The sequence below is a fragment of the Zootoca vivipara genome, chromosome 7 (assembly GCF_963506605.1).
Source record: "Zootoca vivipara chromosome 7, rZooViv1.1, whole genome shotgun sequence".
NCBI classification, from domain to species: Eukaryota; Metazoa; Chordata; class Lepidosauria; order Squamata; family Lacertidae; genus Zootoca; species Zootoca vivipara.
The window spans coordinates 78,091,592-78,110,770 of record NC_083282.1 but is presented as its reverse complement, the minus strand read 5'-3'; the positions used below and the strand labels follow the sequence as shown (position 1 = coordinate 78,110,770).

Sequence of the window (19,179 nt, the reverse complement as noted above, 5' to 3'; positions counted from 1 at the left end):
GCCGAGTTTGCCCATGCCTGACCTAAAGCTACATTTCCGGGTTTGCTTGATTCATTTGAGACAGGGCCAGTCTTTGTGTGGGTGTGGGCAAGCTATGCATACTTTGCTTAGGTACACTTAATCCTTCCCTGGTTCATGCGTTTGCTTGGGCTCACATTGTCTTTGCATAGTGGAGAAGGGAGCTTATCCTCACCATTATGCAGAGAGAGGGCCTTGTGAACTGTGTGCTCTATGCAAATTTATGTTCATTCATGCAGTTACCTTTCCCACTCCCTTACAGGTGGACCTTGGTATGTCTGAGCACTGATACGGATCACCCGGTTAATGCTAGATGTCTGATCATAGAAAAATGCCATTTCCATACCAAAATTCAATGTGTAGATGACATACTGAACTGCAGTTAATTTTTCAACGGGAGTGGAAGCTTCTGATCTTATCCTTGTGGCTATACTAGTTGGAGAGCATTTTAGCCTGGAAGGAGGGCTAGGCTTGTTCTTGTAATGCCTAAGCCAGGGGTCAGCAAACTTTTTCAGCAGGGGGCCGGTCCACTGTCCCTCAGACCTTGTGGGGGGCCGGACTATATTTTGAAAATATGAACGAATTCCTATGCCCCACAAATAACACAGAGATGCATTTTAAATACAGTAAAAGGACACATTCCACTCATGTAAAAACACCAGGCAGGCCCCACAAGTAACCCAGAGATGCATTTTAAATAAAAGGACACATTCTACTCATGTAAAAACATGCTGATTCCCGGACCGTCCGCGGGCCGGATTTAGAAGGCAGTTGGGCCGCATCCAGCCCCCGGGCCTTAGTTTGGGGATCCCTGGCCTAAGCTGTAGTTAGTGTTTCCTCGGAGTGCAGCTTCTAGTTGCATTCAAATGACCTCTTACCCTACGGGATGTAATAGATTTGCACCTCAAACCTAGCACCGTATGTATAGTAAGCCAACAGAGACCTCAGAGAATCATTTCTTGTGTTTGGGGGTGGTGGATAATGCAAGATACACTTCTTCAATTTGGCACATTAAAGAGCATGAGTCTCTTAATCTCAGGGCCGTGGGTTCGGTAGAAGCCCTGTGCAGGGACTTCTGCTTGCACAATGGGGCTTTCCTCCCTCGCCCCTCCCTGTGCCCTCCAAGAATTGGTTCGGGGAGTGGGGAGGAGTCAGAAGAGCTACCGGTACTAGAACAATGGAGGTGGGGGGAGAGAGGGGGCATCATTCCATCTGGCAAGCTGAAATTATTGAGTAGATGTAACATTTGTAATAGCACAATGTAGAATTTCACTCATTAATTTCTAAGCAATACAGTCCTATACGCAAGGGTAATGCCACCACAAGTAAGACTTTCAGGCAGAGCCGTAGCTATGGGGTAGGGGGGGCTTGCTGGGGTTTTTTTTTGCCCGGGTGAAGCCTCCAGAGGGGCACCATTGAGGCTCCCCCCTCTATTTCCCACTGTTATCCGTCTTGTCACTTAGATATTCATTCCAAATTTCTTCATATTCATTCTTATTTTGTGTCAACAAGCAATTCTTTCGTATGTAGCTAACCTGTCCATATTATCAATCCATATGCTCAGTGGAATCTTTTTGTGACTCTTCCAATTCATCAAAACAAGTTTTTTTTGCTTCTAATATAGCACGATACAACCACTTTTTTGGCCCCAAGTTTCCGGAATGGAATTTAGAATTAAATTCAGTTGCCCTAAATAACAATTTCTTTTTATTACTTTTGCTATAAATATCCTAAACTCGCTCCAGAATGGTCTGATCATTGGGCAGTTAATCAACATATGTATTAGGTTCACATTTTTACTCCCACATCTCCAGCAATTATCTGCGCTTGTTATTTTCTTCTGATATAATCTTGCTGGAGTCCAGTGGACTCTAAATACTATTTTCTGTTGAATAAGTCTAAGTCTTAAATCCATAGAGGCTTTTTCTATTGACTTTATACTTGTCTCCCATATATCATTTGTTATCTGTACTCCTAGCTCTCTACTCCATTTTTGTCTTTCATATTCTAAATCGTATTTCTTCCTGTTAAGTAAAGTTTTATGTAGTGCTAGTGTAGGATTTTTTGTTTTTGTTGCAGGGATTAAATCTTGTAACAGCATGGGTGTTTCCGATGCTGCTATAGTGTCAGGACCAAACTGCCTTTCCAACATGTTTCAATTGGATATATTGCCAATGTGTTTCACTGGTTAGTCCGTACTTTACTTGCAAAGTCTTTTATTCCACAAATTTGTAGTTCTCATCAATTAATTGATTCAATGTGGAATTTAAAAATAAGCTGTGTGTGTGTTCACTGTTCAATCTACCTGTTAAATAAAAAAAATGCTCTTTTTTGTTAAACAGGGAAGAGACTGCAGGAATGGATTAGTGTCATCCTGTGTTTTTCTCTGATGTCTTTCAACTTCTACCATCTTCTCTTCTGCTTGAGACTGGAACATGCCTTCTCAATTATTTTTGGGATTTGTAAGTACGAACTGATTATATAATACAGTAGGCGAATTGCAGAAGTGCACAGTGGCACTGCCTCTCCAGTTGGCTGCGGCGAAGAAAGATATCTCTCCCCTCTGCGCCTTTCCCATGGGGCATTCTCAAGTCTGCTTGCCTCCTTGCACTCTGCCCGCCCTGTAGACAGAGGCTGTGTGGGGGAGGCTGTGTGCGATCTGTTTTTGCTGTGCTGCATCTTTGCTCAGCTCCATTTGTGTGCAACATTACACAGGAGGAGCGCAAGGCACGATGTTTTGGTGATGTTAAGGGCGCAGAGTGGGGATATTACTTCAATCGCCGCGCTCTTCCTATGTAACGTTGTGCCGCCCGCGCACAAATGGAGCCGTGCGAAGACACCACACAGCAAAAACGGATTGCCTACAGCCTCCCTCCCAGCTGTAGGGCAGGCAGAGTGGGAGGAGGCAAGCAGAATACTGTATGGAGGCTCTGCGGGAAAGGCGAAAAGTGTTAAAAGTAATTGGGGAAAAAAACTTCACCACTCTTCCCCCCAAAAAAAGCTTAACTCTGCCCCCCCCCAAAGCTCACTGATTGCCGGTGAGGGAACAGCTGATAGGTGGCCTGTTAGACGCGTGGGGCTGTTAGCTTCTGGGCAATCCTCCCCCCCCCCAAATGTCAACAAGTCAGGGCAATTTCCCCCCATTTTCTTATTTGAGGTCCCCAAAAATTGGGGGCGTCCAATACACGGAAAAAATACGGTAAATTTCTGCCTTGACTTGTGCTGTCCAGTAAATTGGTACCATAACAGCACCTGGCCCAAGAAACCCTGAGGTTTGGCTAGCCCTTCCCAGGACCAAGCATTTATTGTGGTAGGCCCTGCCCTGTGGAATGCGTTGCCTGTAAGCAGTTCAGCAGGAGCCACTATCACTTGCTTTTAGATGTCTTCTAAGAGCTAATACTCAGACAGGCCTTTCAAACCTGAGATTCTTTGCCAACCAGCTTTACTAATGTGTTCGACATGTTTACAGCTGTTTTTTATTGTAATACTGTGCTGTTAGGCTGTATACTGCCTTGTGATATTTTACATGAAAGTGTGGTTTATAAATACTTAAACGAATACAAAGATATCATTCTGACACCTGATACATAAGCAATAACTTTATTTGGCTGGCTCCTCGGCACTTAATTGTAAATTGTCAATAGAGCGCACCGAGGAGCGAAGGGCAGGAGCCATGGCTCCAGCGGTGGAGGCATCCCTCAGCTCCTGATTGCAGCGGCAGCCAAGGGATCCTGCTGCTGGAGCCATGGCATTCGCTCCATAGGACGCACAGAGATTTCCCCTTACTCTTGAGGAGGAAAAAAGTGCGTCCTATGGAGCGAAAAATACAGTGTGGTGTTGTCATTCATAAAATGTATTTGTTGACTTTCAGAGAAATTACTGCAAATTAATGCTGCGTATGGTGTTGTGCCTTATGAGAGTGCCTGGTGTGAAACCCATTCATCTCAATACAGGTCCCCCAGGAGCAGCTTTTTGTGGCTTGTTCTCTCTGGCTTTGGGATCTGGTTCTGGTTTGGGATTCTGTTAATGTCCTGTCTAAATGTAAATAGCAGCTGTGGCGGAAACTGGAGCAGCCACAAATCTGGAGCAGCTTCACAAAAACAGCCTCTCTGGAGCTGCTACTTGCATCTCAAGGGACGCTTTCACAGAGCAGCTTCAGAGAGTTAAATTTTGCAGGGACTATGACAGAGAGAGACTTCTGCTCCACCCACCCACCATCTATAGGCTGCTTAAATTTCCTTGCAGCTGCTATTGCATTTTTTGCTTTTAAAAAATGTGTCTATTGCCTTCACATATAAATTGTTCCTTTTTGCATTTTATTACCATTTAGCCATTTAACCCAATCATTTGCAGTTTTCCCTTTTGGTCATTGTACATATCTGCTGAAGAATTTTTTTTAAAAAAATTCTAATTCATTGGATTTCTTACCTGTCCAGGATGGGTTACAATAATAAAATAGACAATTATAAAACAAATAAAATGATTGCAACCAGAAACTGCTATGACTTTATGCAGCTCATGAAGTGGCCACTGGTCGATGAAAACTCAACTGATAATAAATTCGTTTTGCTGAAAGATAGTAAGCAAGGATGGTGTTCAATGAAGTTATACTTGGAGTAGATCCATTAAAATTACCGTATTTGCACGAATCTAATGCACCATTGCATTAATGTGCACCTCAATTCCAGGGGTGTCCAAACTTTTTTCAAAGAGGGCCAGATTTGATGAAGTGAACTATTTTTTTATTATTATTGAAGTTGTTGAACCTTTTATTGGATTTTACCCCAGGAAATAAACTGCCACAGGGGCGGGATTAAACCGACCGGCGGACTGGATTAGGCCCCCGAAATAGACTTTGGACATGCATGCCTTAAAACCATTTGCTGGCGCCATCAAATCTAATGCACACCCTAATTTTTGTGACATGATTTGGCCCCAAAAGGTGTGCATTGCATTTGAGTAAATGCAGTAATAAATAATAGGTCCACTAATTTCAGTGAGTCTTCTCTGAGTAAAACTTCCTTCAATATCATCCTTGGTTTCAGCAATGCCACTCATGGCAGTTCTTGAGTGGAAGGGTTTTTATAGCTTGTTTGGGGATGAAATGTATCAGTGCATTCATTCAATGGGCATCGAACTGCCACCACCTCTCTCTTTTCAGGGGAATTCTTCTTTTATATCTATCTATCTATCTATCTATCTATCTATCTATCTATCTATCTTGGCTCAGTCTTGCTTGTAGACATATAAGTGGAAGATTCACCTGCTGCTTTTAGTTCTCGTTCACGTTAATTGATAGTCAGGGGTCCCTTTACCTTTACCTTTTCTTCTCACATCTATGGTGATAAGGTCCCTAATCTGTTGTCAGTTCAGCTACTAATTGATAAGGTTGACAACTTAACTGATAATATTATTTAGATAGTAGTAAATTATTAAAATAGTGGAGTTGTGATTCAGTGTAAGCAGAGCTTCCTGGTAGCCACTGACACTCTTTTTTTAAAAAAAAAATCTTATCTGTGGTCTAGATCCAAAGAAGTAGCCAGTTGCTTGCACTTGAGGAATTCCTCCAATGTCATGTGACAAGCTGAATTTCTACTTGACAGGGCTACTAAACACTATAGTTGTGTGTTCTGTAGGCTTGCATTCACTTACTCAGAGGGCACTCCATAAACTGTTGAACGAATTAAAACTGTTTGGCATTACGAGGTTAGTAATTGTTCAGGACATTAGGCACCCGTTGTTAACTTAAACAGTAATAAAGGGGTTGCTGCTGCTGTTATACTGTGCTGTTGATGGAAGCCCAAGGATATTGGATTATTGCATGAATCAAACATAGGCGTCCTGACTTGTAGGTTCTAGTCCTGAGGACTTGTTCATTCCCTTTCTAGCAGCTGATATCTAACCTGCACATCTCAAAACCTCTTCCATTGAGTAGCTGTGATATTGCCACAGAGCTTTGTTGTCTTGCATTAACGGGCTGTAGAGAACTAGATGTGGAATTATAGCCTGGAGCAGAGAGGCTCCTTGACAAGATTGTGTGCAAGAGTAACTGAATGTTTATTTCAATTATTATTTTGGTATCAAATGGGGAGCGTTTTTAATGCCTGTTGCTTTAAGCTCTGCGGCTTTGACTGGAAAAGAGGAACTTAGTGCAAATGTGTGCACACTAGCTGACACTTAAGTCTTCAGCTCTAAGGTACTGTATGTACCTTGAGCAAGGCAGCTACTGTACTCCCCCACCCCCACCCCGTTAGCAAAGTTCAAGAACTGGGCCCTCAATCTGTGGGTTGTTTTGCAGTAACCATTCACTTGCCTGGCAATTTTCTAACAAGGCTGAATATGTTCATGCACTTTAAACTGACATTTGTCCTAATGTCAGAAATGAATTTTTACAGGAGGATGAAAAGCAAGCTGTTCTCTTTTTAGTGAAAAATGATTTAGATTTTGAAACAGATGCTTCACAGTGGTGTTGCTCCTATCACAGTTTTGCAGGGGTAGAGCTGTCTTGCTCCTCAGATAAGCTCAGGCACTAGGAATCCTAACAAGTGTACAGGTAGGAGAATGCAAGTATTAGAGTCTCTCCATTTCCCTACACTTTGTATCTGGATGAGATGTGGGCGCTGAGAGGTTGTACACTTGCTCCTCCTTTCTCTTTTAAAAAAGCAGATAGTTTCTTGTCTGTATTTTGCAGCGCTCATCGGCTAGAGAAACACTGCAGATTCTAGAGCTGATTTCACCAATCTGGCAAGCTCCAGATATTTTGGACTAGAACTCCCATCAGCCCCAATTAGCAGAAACGAGTGATTACGGTATTTTTCATTCCATAAGACACACTCTTTTCCTCCCAAAAAAGTAAGAGGGAATTCTGTGCGTCTTATGGAGCGAATGCGTGGTCCCTGGAGCTGAATTGCCCAGGGGCTAAAGGCAGATCGTGCTTTTTAAAAAAAGAAAGAAAGAAAGAAAGAGCTAAAGGCTAACAAGAGGGAAAGAGAAAGGAGCCCACTCAGCAGCTGATTGCAAGAGATCAGGGAGGGAGATAAGAGAGCTATCTCCCTTCCCAGCCCCCTGCCTAGGCCTCAATTGTTGTCTGCAGAGGGAGACATGTGACTGCCTGATTTGATTATCTGTCTGGTAACTGTAGAAATGGGTCCTTTCCTTTCCTAGAGAAGCTGCAGAACTGTGAGTTGGACCCCATAAAAACAGGATTTTTCCCTTTGCAAGGAAACTCAGCAACTTTGAGCTGCTCCTTAAAAAATGGAGCTTTCCCCCTTTGCAAAAAAGATGCACAACTCTGAGCTGGGACCCCCCCCAAAAGGGGGCTTTTCCCATTTGGGGAAAAAGCTGCACAACGTTGAGCTCATCCTTTAAAAAATGGAGCTTTCCCCCTTTGCAAAATAAGCTTCCTCAAATATTTAATATTGGGGGGGGGCAAAGGCACCTACGCCTCTAGGAGTTGGCTGCTATGGCTAGGACAGTTCAAGAAAGCAAAATATTTTTTCCTTGTTTTCCACCTCTAAAAACTAGGTGTGTTCTATGGTCAGGTGCGCCATATGGAGCGAAAGAATACGGTAACTGCAGTTATTTATTTTGTAAAATTTATATACCACCTGATTGTAAAGAAAACCTCTTAAGCAGTTTCCAAAAAGAAACTGGGAATTGTAGTTGAAAACACCCAGTGGGTGTCAGGTTTAAAACAAAGCCAGAAATTTAAAAGCACATACACTTGGCTAAAATCACGTGTCAGAATTGCAGTCCCAAAACATCTGCAGGGCACCAGGTTGGCTAACGCTGCACTAAACCATACAATAAAACGGTAGTACTGTATTAGCAATATTAAGAAGCAAAAGCTAAAAACATAACACCACCGTATGTCATTATGGAATTTAAAGTGTCTGGGGGAAATGGTAATGTAGGTGCCAGATGTTGGGCTTTCTGTAATTAGGCATCACCACCACCGAAATAGCTGCCTTTATTGTTGCGTAGTGTGCTTCTGATGGGTGCTGAAGCTCTTCTCCAAAGACAGGCAGGCTGTTACTCAAGTGGTTCTGTCAATTTGAAAATGTTTACTAGGAAACTTGGGAACTTCAGTGCTGAGCAATGGATGTCAAGTGTTGCGAGTTTCGACTACTTGGAAACACCTGACCCTTGAGCATTTCCCCTCCTCTCAAGCAAGACTTCTTTTGAATGGTTTAATCAAGCATTTTAGAAGAGGACGTATTCCACTCAATATAGCTACCTGGTTTTACCTTTGGTTGAAGCAAAATGGCTGGTTTCATTCTGTTTTTTTCTTTTCTTTTGTGTATTTGATGAAGCAGCGTCCTACCCCAAAAGAGCTTTTGTCAAAATATCATCACTGATTCTTAATGAATGTGCCTCAAGACTATTTCGTTGCTTAACACAACTGCCTCTGCAATATAACTCTGGGCCGATACTCTAGGAATATGTCTCCTGTATTTGGCTCCTTTAACAGAGAAACCAAAAGGAGCAGTTGCTTGAGAAGGCTGTGGCACTCTGCTACTATTATGGTTGCTTTGGTAGAAAAACGAATTCTCATGAGTCCTGTTATCACTATTTTTAAAGAATAGGACCTATTACTCGGTACTTAATAATAATTTATTTGTACCCTGCCCATCTGGCAGAGTCTCCCCAGCCACTCTGGGTGGCTCCCAATCAAATATTAAAACAATATAGCATTAAATATTAAAAACTTCCCTAAACAGGGCTGCCTTCAGATGTCTTTCCATTCCCATACCTTTTTCAGCCCTAGTCCTTTCTGACATTTCCTTGATATTTCAAACAAAAAGCACCAGGTGCTCACATATACTGTATCCTTTTTGGATTTGATACTTGAGTATTACTTGCATTCCTACACTTGGAAGTGTTTCTTGCATTGCAACTTGGCCTGCCTTTTTAACATTGTCCCCTGTGCTCCTTGAACAAGGTGATGAGGGTTTATTTGTTTATTTTTGTCAGCAGATACAGTGGAATAAAAGAACCAGGTGTGGTATCCAATAAATTAGTTCTGTTAATTCAAGAATTACCATATGCACAACATAGCTTTTTCGTCCTTCTCTGTGTACCATCCCCAAATCTGCTCCAGAGGGTTGGGAGGAGGGGCAAGTTCTCTTGCTCAGCAAGAAATCCTTGTTCCAACAGAACTACTTCATTGAATTATTATTATTATTTATACCTCGCCCATCTGGCTGGGTTTCCCCAGCCACTCTGGGTGGCTTACAGTCTATCTAAAAACATAATAAAAACATCAGTCCTTAAAAACTTCCCTAAACAATTTGGTTTAAGTGTAAACAAGGAAATACTCCCTTTCTGGAACATAGAATTGTAGAGTTGGAAAGGGACCCTGAGGATCATCTATTCCACCCCCTATGATGCAGGAATATGCAGCTGTCCCATATGAGGATTGTTTACATTGTTGCTGTTGGCCGTTTCCTGTAGGCTTCCATGCGTTGAGTTCTATCAAACAAGATGGGCCTATTTTTGTTTAATTTGCATTATTCATATCCTACTCTTCTTGTTGCTATAATCTCAGACTAATAATCAACATTAAACTTCCAATTCTACAGTTCTAGGATTCTATTAAAACAATATTTCTTTTGCATACAACAATATACAAAGACAATTTGCTAACACCAGCAGCCAAGTTACAGGTAGGTAGCCATGTTGGTCTGCCATAGTCGGAAAAAAAAATCCTTCCAGCAGCACCTTAGAGACCAACTAAGTTTGTTATTCGTATGAGTTTTCATGTGCATGCACACTTCTTCAGATACAGCCAAGCGAGGGACATTGCTTGAGTCAAATGCTGAGATAAATAGCCATGTTTTTGCCTGGTGTTGAAAGTGAGGGGTTTCTTTTTTCCTGCCCATGGCCCACGGCATGGAAATTTAGGGCAGGTTTCCTCAACCTGCCACCGAGATGTTTCAAATTGCAACATGCATCAGCATCAGGCAGCAAAGCTATGCTGGCAGGGGCTGGTGCGAGTTGTAGTCCAGAACATCCGGAGAGCCCTAGGTTGCGGAAGGCTAGTTTTAGGGTGTTTAGGAAGTCATAAGGCTTTTGAGAGGAGGGCCTCTGATGGCAACAGTTCGAATGCAGACAGTCCTCCCAGCTGTACATCGCAGCCTGGCCAGAAACCGGTACTAGGAAGGAGAAGTTAGCAATTGCATCATCCTGGAAATGGACAGCAACTAAAACTAAAGCTGTGCTGAAACTAGTTTTGGAGAGGAGTGGACAGTGATAATCAGGGAAGGGAGGGGGAGAGTGTTTGTTGTGATAGGACTGGTAGGATTGCAACAGCAGTTGGAAGGGAGTGAAGTCATGTGTGCACAGGCATAAGGGGAGAATGACACAGTGGCTCTGGGGAACGGAAAGCACTTGTTGGGTACACATGTGGGCATGCTGTACTTCAGAAGAGGTCCTGGATTTTCCATGAGACTGTGCCAGTCCTTTTAATTTTGCTCATGAGGTGACACTGGGAAGTTCAACTCTGAATACTCCATTGTTTGCAGGCAACAGTGAATCTATTACTGAGCTTGAAGGCAGGGCATGGACGCGTTGACAAAGAATATTCTGTCTCATTCTAAAAAGCCTTTTTCATTCACAAAAGGGGCAGAATGAATTCTGTGGAGGTCTCAGTAGGAACTTTCAGTTCCAAATTTGGATTGTGACTTGAAGCAGGAGTCCACAAATGCCCACAACATAGGAAGTTGCCTTGGGCAGGGTGAGGCCAGTGGTCCATCCAGCCCAGTGTTGCTTACACTGATTGGGAATGACTCTCAGGGTTTCAAGGCAGGAAACCTTCCCAGTCCTGCCTGGAGATTCCAGGAATTGAACTCAGGACCTTCTGCATGCAAAGCAGATGCTCTTCCACTGAGCTGTGGCCCATTCCATAGGTCAGCTTGACATACCAGCAAGCTTATATTTCTCCTTGCTCCCAATTTATTGAGCCCTCTAGCAACCAGAGAGGGCTGGAGGGGAGACAGCCTTGCCTCCCTTGTGCAGACACTTGGGTAGGAGAAGAATCAGCAGAACGAATTCCTGCTGTTTCTTATTTGGACTAAAGCAGGCATGTCAAACCTGCGGCCCTCCAGATGTTTTGGCCTACAACTCCCATGATCCCTAGCTAGCAGGACCAGTGGTTGGGGAAGATGGGAATTGTGGTCCAAAACATCTGGAGGGCCGCAGGTTTGACATGCCTGGACTAAAGCATACCTGAGAACCTGTTTACTGTTTCTTGGGAGCAGTGTTAGAAATAAAACAAGCACCAGGCACGTTTTGCAACTGGCGCGGGTCCAGTTGAGACGACATAAGAGATCTCTGGATGCCAGGTTGGCAACTGGGGGAAGCAAAATGTCACTTGAAGAATCTGAAATATTTTCCTTGAAGCTTGAATTGGTTTTCTTTTGGATTTTTTAATTTGATGTTTCAATGTGTTGTGAACAGCTTTGATATTTGTTCTTTAAAATATAAAGTGGTATGGAAATGAAACAAAGAATAATAATAACAAAACAAAAAAAAGGTGCCTAGACATTCCATTGTGGATTTAAGGTGCCATTTGGCGATTGGTTTATACAGTATATCTGAGTTTCTAACACTGCTTGGGAGTCTTCCTCACCAGTGGTAAAGGATCACTTTCGTTAACAAGTCAAATGAAATGGCAATTTCTAAGTAAACGTATGGCAGAAAAGATGGCGGATTGGGAAGGTTTGATGCATGAAGTAATAAAGGTAGAAACTGATATGTAGCCTGGTGTTTTTGTTACCTGATCTCTTCCTAGACAGAATCTGCTAGCAAACTTATGAAGCTAAAACTAAAGTAGGGCCAACACTTTGTCAAATTTAAAGCATGCATTTCTGGAGAGCAGCATTGGATTCAAGAGTCTGCTCTTTCCCAGAATCTTTGCACCATATCATGCCAGACCATGGCTGTGAGGCGCTCTTCCTCCACAGCAAATCTAATGGAAATATGCGTCTCCTGGGAAGTTATGGCTTCTTGTCACTGTGGTGACAGCTTGTGTGTTGGCTTCTGTAAGCCTCATTCCATCCCCAGCCATGCCTCCCTCACAAGTAAATATTTCAAGCCCTCTCGCTTCTGCAATCACACACCACTCCTGGCATTACAAAAATCACAGTGCAGGAACCAGGCACTAACAGTATTGTCAGCACACCAACCCAGTTAACTAAGACGTTCACCCAGCTCTCACCCGGCAGGGTAACTCAAAGATTTATAGGGGCTGGGGAATGCTGGCAACCAGCCAGCTCCATCACATGCTCCCACTTGGGGGGACTAATTGTTACAACCTTCCTGAGGGGCCTCACCCAGCAATACTTGCTCACAGGATCACTGCTTCGTAACACTATGGACATAAAAAAACACAGCTCATGGCAATCAGGGTGGTGCCCTTGTCCCAGCTCCTGACAACCTCAAAGGAACCGCTTCCCCTAGTGGCTGCTCTTATAACATGCCAGGCCATCCTACATAGCTCATGAAACTCCCCCCCCCCCCAAAGATACAGGTGTTAAGAGCAGCAAGGAGCAGAAAATAGCTGCCCAGCTATTCTGCTAGCAGCTATGACTCCTAAGGCTAAATGGTCAGGGCTCACAGAAACACAGGGGTAGGGGAAGTCATACAAAAAAATTATGAAAGCTTTGTGATTAAATGTTTGATCAGTCACTTGGCCAGCATCCCAGTCTGACTTTAAAGGGCTCACTTCACTTTCTCTTTACAGTGTTTCCAACTTTTAACTCTTTCATATTCCTGTTATAGGTGATTCATGCATATATTTCCTGCCGGATCACTTATGAAACCCCGAATGTAATTTCTGTGTTGCTGAATTTATGTTCTGATATTCTACTCATTGAATACTTCACATTAAACTCAGCATATAAGGGCTAGCTACACACCCTGCTGAGAACACTAGGAAACTTGTTGAGGCTCTTTGCCTGAGTAGTTTCAGAATACCGTACATAAATTCTGTTAAGAGCTGCTGCTAAATTGCATTAGACCTCCTCATACCTGACCTGTGAATCATGAATCTCTGCGTGCTTATTGCTGTACTGCAGAATAAGTGTCCAATTCAGGTGAGAGTGGCTCTCATCCTCCCCTATCCAGTAGCTGGCAGGTATTTCTGCTTTGTAAGTGGTTAACAAGTCACACTAGTGTCCTGTTTCTTTTCCTGAAGAGAGATGAGAGATTATTGGACAAAGCGGACATAATTTGCAGCCACATTCATATTTACTCTTGCATCTTATGAGTATCAGAGACCTTTCAAGTTTCTGTGATTAGAAATTAGGGATAAATTATAATTAAACATGTACAGTACTCCCAAATGTATTTCTCTGCTTTCCTTTGGATCACATCAGTCTTGTCATTTGGGCAACCCAGGACCTCCATATACACTGCCCAGGCTTATGCCCCGGGTAAGTCACTTTTGTGCTGCTAACACAGCAGATTGACTCCTCCCCCCCACCCAATTCACTCCATTGTCTCTTGAGACAGACAGATGCCAATAACTCCTATTAATATTAATGTGACTGATTTGGGTTGGACCATGGCCTTTATGCCAATACATAATACAACTACATGCAAAATGATACAGAGAAGGTAGCAATAACTGGTAATGTGAAGTATTTATATACTTCTGCTAGCGTTCTGCATATCTTATAGTGCCTTAGTGTTGCCAAGGTGTATTAGAGATGGAATGCATTCTTGACAGCCTCCCCTGAAACGTTTCGTGTAGCTTATCGGGAATCGCAAACCACAAGCCACAAATTCAATCACTGCAGTACAAGTGATTGCTTACCACAAATTCCCCCCTAATGGCCAGTGCTTCCAGGCAGCAGGCCGCAAGAAAAGATTCTTCAGGTGAAGTTCACTAGGCCAAGGTTGGAGACCTGTGCTGCTCCAGATGTTATGCGACCTCAGCTCTCATCATCGCATGACCATTGGCTATGTGGATTGGGATTTGTTGGTGTAGAGTCCCAACATCATCTGAAGGTAGAACATGAAACTCTTAATCTCAGGGTTGTGGGTTTGAGACCCATGTTGGGCAAAAGATTCCTGCATTGCAGGGGATTGGGCTAGATGACCCTTGTGGTTCCTTCCAACTCTACAATTCTATGAGTCTTTGAAGAGTCACAGCTCCTCGCCCTTGCTCTAGGCCAGGCACGTCCAACTCCCAAGAGACTGCAATCTACTCCCAGTATAAAAAAACGCAGTGATTTACCTATTGTCATTGGAGGGAGAAGGAGCGTGTGGAAGGCCAGAGTTGTTGACCTTTTCTTAGTGGGGAAAAGCCAGAGTTGTTGAGCCAAAGTTGTTGATGCTATTTGCTGTTTATCTGCTTTAAATTGCCTTTGCCAACCTGATGCCCTCTAGCTGTTTTGGACTGCTTGGCAAAGGCTGTCTTAAAAGCCCTGGGCTGTGATATCTATTTTCAAGATTTCTATAGCTGCAAGGTCTTTGATGTATAGCATCATTTATCAGGGTTGACTTCAAGGTTTTTTTCTTACTTCCATTTCTATCCTCCATTTCCACACTGATGTGTACAAGGCAGCTTTCTAAAGCCACCAGTCATAAAATGTAAGCTTAATAAATGGTCCAGCAATGAAGGTAGCAGGGGAAAGCATCAGAGGCCAAATTAAGAAAATGCCTGGGGTAATAAAATCCTCGGTGCCTGTACGTCTTGTGCAAGCTGGCCTGCTTCAGCGCTGCTCTTCCTTGTTTACCATGCCCTTTTAACTCTCATGAAAGTTCTCTGTTATGCATTTGGTGGGAATACAGTGGCACCTCTGGTTAAGAACTTAATTCGTTCCGTTCTTAACCTGAAACTGTTCTTAACCTGAAGAACCACTTTAGCTAATGGGGCCTCCTGCTGCCGCCGTGCTGCCAGAGCACGATTTCTGTTCTCATCCTGAAGCAAAGTTCTTAACCTGAGGTTAAGAATTCAGAGTTGAACTTCCCAGTGTCACCTCATGAGCAAAATTAACAGGACTGGCACAGTCTCATGGAAAATCCAGGACCTCTTCTGAAGTACAGCATGCCCACCTGTGTACCCAACAAGTGCTTTCCGTTCCCCAGAACCACTGTGTCATTCTCCCCTTATGCCTGTGCACACATGACTTCACTCCCTTCCAACTGCTGTTGCAATCCTACCAGTCCTAACACAACAAATACTCTCCCCCTCCCTTCCCTGATTATCACTGTCCACTCCTCTCCAAAACTAGTTTCAGCACAGCTTTAGTTTTAGTTGCTGTCCATTTCCAGGATGATGCAATTGCTAACTTCTCCTTCCTAGTACCGGTTTCTGCCCAGGCTGCGATGTACAGCTGGGAGGACTGTCTGCATTCAAACTGTTGCCATCAGAGGCCCTCCTCTCAAAAGCCTTACGACTTCTCAAACACCCTAAAACTAGCCTCCCGCAACCTAGGGCTCTCCGGATGTTCTGGGCTACAACTCGCACCAGCCCCTGCCAGCATAGCTTTGCTGCATGATGCTGATGCATGTTGCAATTTGAAACATCTTGGTGCCAGGTTGGGGAAACCTGCCCTAAAAGGCAACTCCTCACTTTCAACACCAGGCAAAAACATGGCTATTTATCTCAACATTTGACTCAAGCAATGTCCCTTGCTTTGGCTATACAGTGGTACCTCTGGTTAAGAACTTAATTCGTTCCGGAGGTCCGTACTTAACCTAAAACTGTTCTTAACCTGAGACACCACTTTAGCTAATGGGGCTCCTGCTGCCGCCGCGACGCCAAGGTACCACTGTAGAGTGTTTAGGCATGTCATGCTTGCATTTCTGCCTGGGAGGATTTCACAAGAGTATTATATGCGCTCAGTCGAAATCATGCACACTCGTATTGTGATGGAGGTGAAGAGGCCGATAGCCTTTATGAATGTAAATGGTTGCTTTAGAGATGTAGTACACTCTTTGTATTGAGCAAAGTGAACCCCTGCCTGGCTGTGCGTTATTGTAGAAAATAATTCCTTTCTGCAAATAGATGAGAAAAATGCAGCATGCTGCTAAAAGTGAATGACCTGTCTTCCGGATTGTTACACTTATCTGCTGTCTGGAATCCTGCTAATTCTGAACCAAATCCTGTTAACTGGGATCTAAGAGAGCTGATCTAAGTGGCCTGATTGGAAGATGAAGTTTGGCTCGCCAGCCATGATTTGTGTGAGCCACGTGCTCAGATTTGCTCATGGCTCAGGGCAAATGTTATGAGTTCCCTTGTTAAGAGGGTAAGATATATTGGACCCAGTGCCTCCCTCAACACTACCTTCTTGGCCTATTGAATTGGGCCCAGGCTACACCTAATGTTAATTGCATTAAAGGAATATGTTCAAGAGTGTAAATAGATGCTGAGCAACACCCTAAGCAGGATAGTGGCTGTTGCATTGGGAGGGTAGACTTAAGTCTTACTGGTGAAAATCCGTCCACTCTCCTGGCTCTTATAGCTGGTTCCGATGGGAGCTTCCCACCCAGGATAGATAGTAGCTTTGGGAAAGGGGATTTTCACCAGGAGCATGTCAGGGGCCAAAGGGCTAATCCACACACAGTCCTGGCCAAGGGAAGCTTTCATGGCAAATATATGTATACGGTACACGTCATGTGTCGTTGTTGTTGTTTAGTCATTTAGTCGTGTCCAACTCTTCGTGACCCCATGGACCATAGCACGCCAGGCACTCCTGTTTTCCACTGCCTCCCACAGTTTGGTCAAACTCATGTTTGTAGCTTCAAGAACACTGTCCAACCATCTCATCCTCTGTCGTCCCCTTCTCCTTGTGCCCTCAGTCTTTCCCAACATGAGGGTCTTTTCCAGGGAGTCTTCTCTTCTCAAGAGGTGGCCAAAGTATTGGAGCCTCAGCTTCACGATCTGTCCTTCCAGTGAGCACTCAGGGCTGATTTCCTTCAGAATGGATAGGTTTGATCTTCTTGCAGTCCATGGGACTCTCAAGAGTCTCCTCCAGCACCATAATTCAAAAGCATCAATTCTTCAGTGATCAGCCTTCTTTATGGTCCAGCTCTCACTTCCATACATCACTACTGGGAAAACCATAGCTTTAACTATACGGACCTTTGTTGACAAGGTGATGTCTCTGCTTTTTAAGATACTGTCCAGGTTTGTCATTGCTTTTCTCCCAAGAAGCAGGCGTCTTTTAATTTCGTGACTGCTGTCACCATCTCCAGTGATCATGGAACCCAAGAAGGAAGTGTAGTCGAGCCCTTTGTCCCAACTAATCAAAACGTGCAAAATCTATGCCCGCAAGATGAGCCTCCTTTTGGTTTCTAGGCTGCTTGTTTGCAACATGCTATTGAACAGAATAGCTTGCAAGCTCTTTATGACTATTTCCAGAATGCCATGATTAAACAAGCCACTCCTTGCTAGTCAAATCAAAGTTCTTTATTCATAATCTGATTGCAATGCAGCTCTCTCCTTACTGCTCCTCTGTTTTTTTTGCAGTCTCACTCCTAGCAAGTACCCAAATCACTCCTGCATTATCATTATTTGTGAATGAAAACTGTGCAGCCTGGTTTACTAGTACTTTATATAGGTCTCAAGCAAATGTTACTACTGTAGAAGCTAAACTTCGGAACCTTGTGGGATTTCTTTTGCTTCGCGTCAGGTTGCTAACGTTGGGATCAAGAGGTAGACTTAATCTTTTTCTCTTGCCCCTGCCCTACCCTGTTAGATGAGTCACTGGTGTATAAATGTCGTTAACACTACAGCAGTGTGTGTTGTAAAGTTGCAGTGCAGTGAGCTAGTTTAGCACAGTTAAAACAGTTGTGAATTGGGAAGCTCCTACTTCAGACCTTGCCTCTGCTATAAAGTTTCTATCAGATCCTACACTCCCTTGGCTTTCGTTCTGCTTCTGCAATGTAGTGGTAGTACAGACCCAGCTTACAGGATACCATAAGGATTACTGAGAAAGTATGCATAAAACTTTTTGAACTTTTAGAAGTGCTTTATTATGAGCAAATGCCTCCTGTGTCGACCTAGAGGGAGGGCTTGGGTGGAATGCCACTTTGTCTTAGGACCTGTGCTGCTCAACATCTTTAGAAATGGCTCCAATGAAGGAGGAGAGGGGATGCTTAACAGATTTGCAGATCACGGGAAGCTGTTGGAAGGGGTGGCTAAACACCATAAAAGACAGAGTCAGGATTGAGTTGGATGGGTTAGAATGCTGGGCCACAACCAACAACATGAAATTCCACCAGAAATAAATGTGAAGTCTTGCATTTCGCTACCAAATTTCAATGGTGGAAATGTGGTATGGAGACAGACCCAACTTGGCAGCAATACATGTGAAAAGGATCTAGGTGGATTAGCTGATCTCAAGCAGGACATGAGCTAGCAGTGCAGCTGCTAAGGTTAGTGCAATTGCAGACTGCATTAATAGGAGCATAGTGTCCAAATCACAGGAAGTAGTAGTCCCACTCTATTCTGTGTCGGTCAGGCTCCATTTGGAATGTGCTGTTGGTTCTGGGTGTTGCAATTTAAGGAGGATACTGTCCAACTATGGTATGTCCAGAGAGAGTGGCTGGGATGGTGAAGAGTCTGGAAACCAAGTCATATGAGCAACAGCTGAAAGCGTTAACCTTGTTTAGCTTGGAGAGGAGAAGATTGGAGGGAGGGAGCATGATGGCAAACTTCAGTTTACATGCAGAAGATGGAGCTTTCTTGCTTCGGAGGGCGGGAACTAGGCTGGAAATAGGAGGGAAGCTTAGCATCAAGAGAAGCTTCCCAATGGTAAGAGCTGTTTGACAGTAGAAGAAGCTGCTTGGGGAGGTGGTCTGCTCCCTTTCATTGGACTGAAGCAGAGACTTGGTGGTCATCTGCCAGGGATGCTGCCATTGCATCTGCGCTACAGATCCTGCGCTGAACAGGGAGTTGGACTAATGACCTCAGATTCCATGGGTGCTTGTGGGCAGTGGCATGCCATAGCTTACCTTTGGTACTTGCAAAAGCATGGGTGTTTGTGTGTACAAGTTGCATATGATAGAGGTGGTAGTGAATAGATGCAGCAGTGGCAGGTCGATAGTTTTTTCTTGTGTTTTGGGAGTTGGTCACAAAAGTAATTTATTGTCTCGAGAGAGGGAAGTCACTATGTCAGCCTTTATCCATCAAAATAGCATTTACACATA

General features: G+C 43.7%; 1 protein-coding gene across 2 annotated transcripts in view; it reads left to right on the top strand.

The window, feature by feature from the left end:
• PEDS1 (plasmanylethanolamine desaturase 1) overlaps window positions 1–19,179 on the top strand; it is a 35,288-nt gene that overhangs the window by 8,637 nt on the left and 7,472 nt on the right. For both annotated transcript variants that reach the window (XM_035121665.2, XM_035121666.2), the window contains exon 2: window positions 2,361–2,480. In XM_035121665.2, the coding sequence (XP_034977556.1) occupies window positions 2,361–2,480 (120 nt within the window). The remainder of the gene's footprint in view (window positions 1–2,360; window positions 2,481–19,179) is intronic.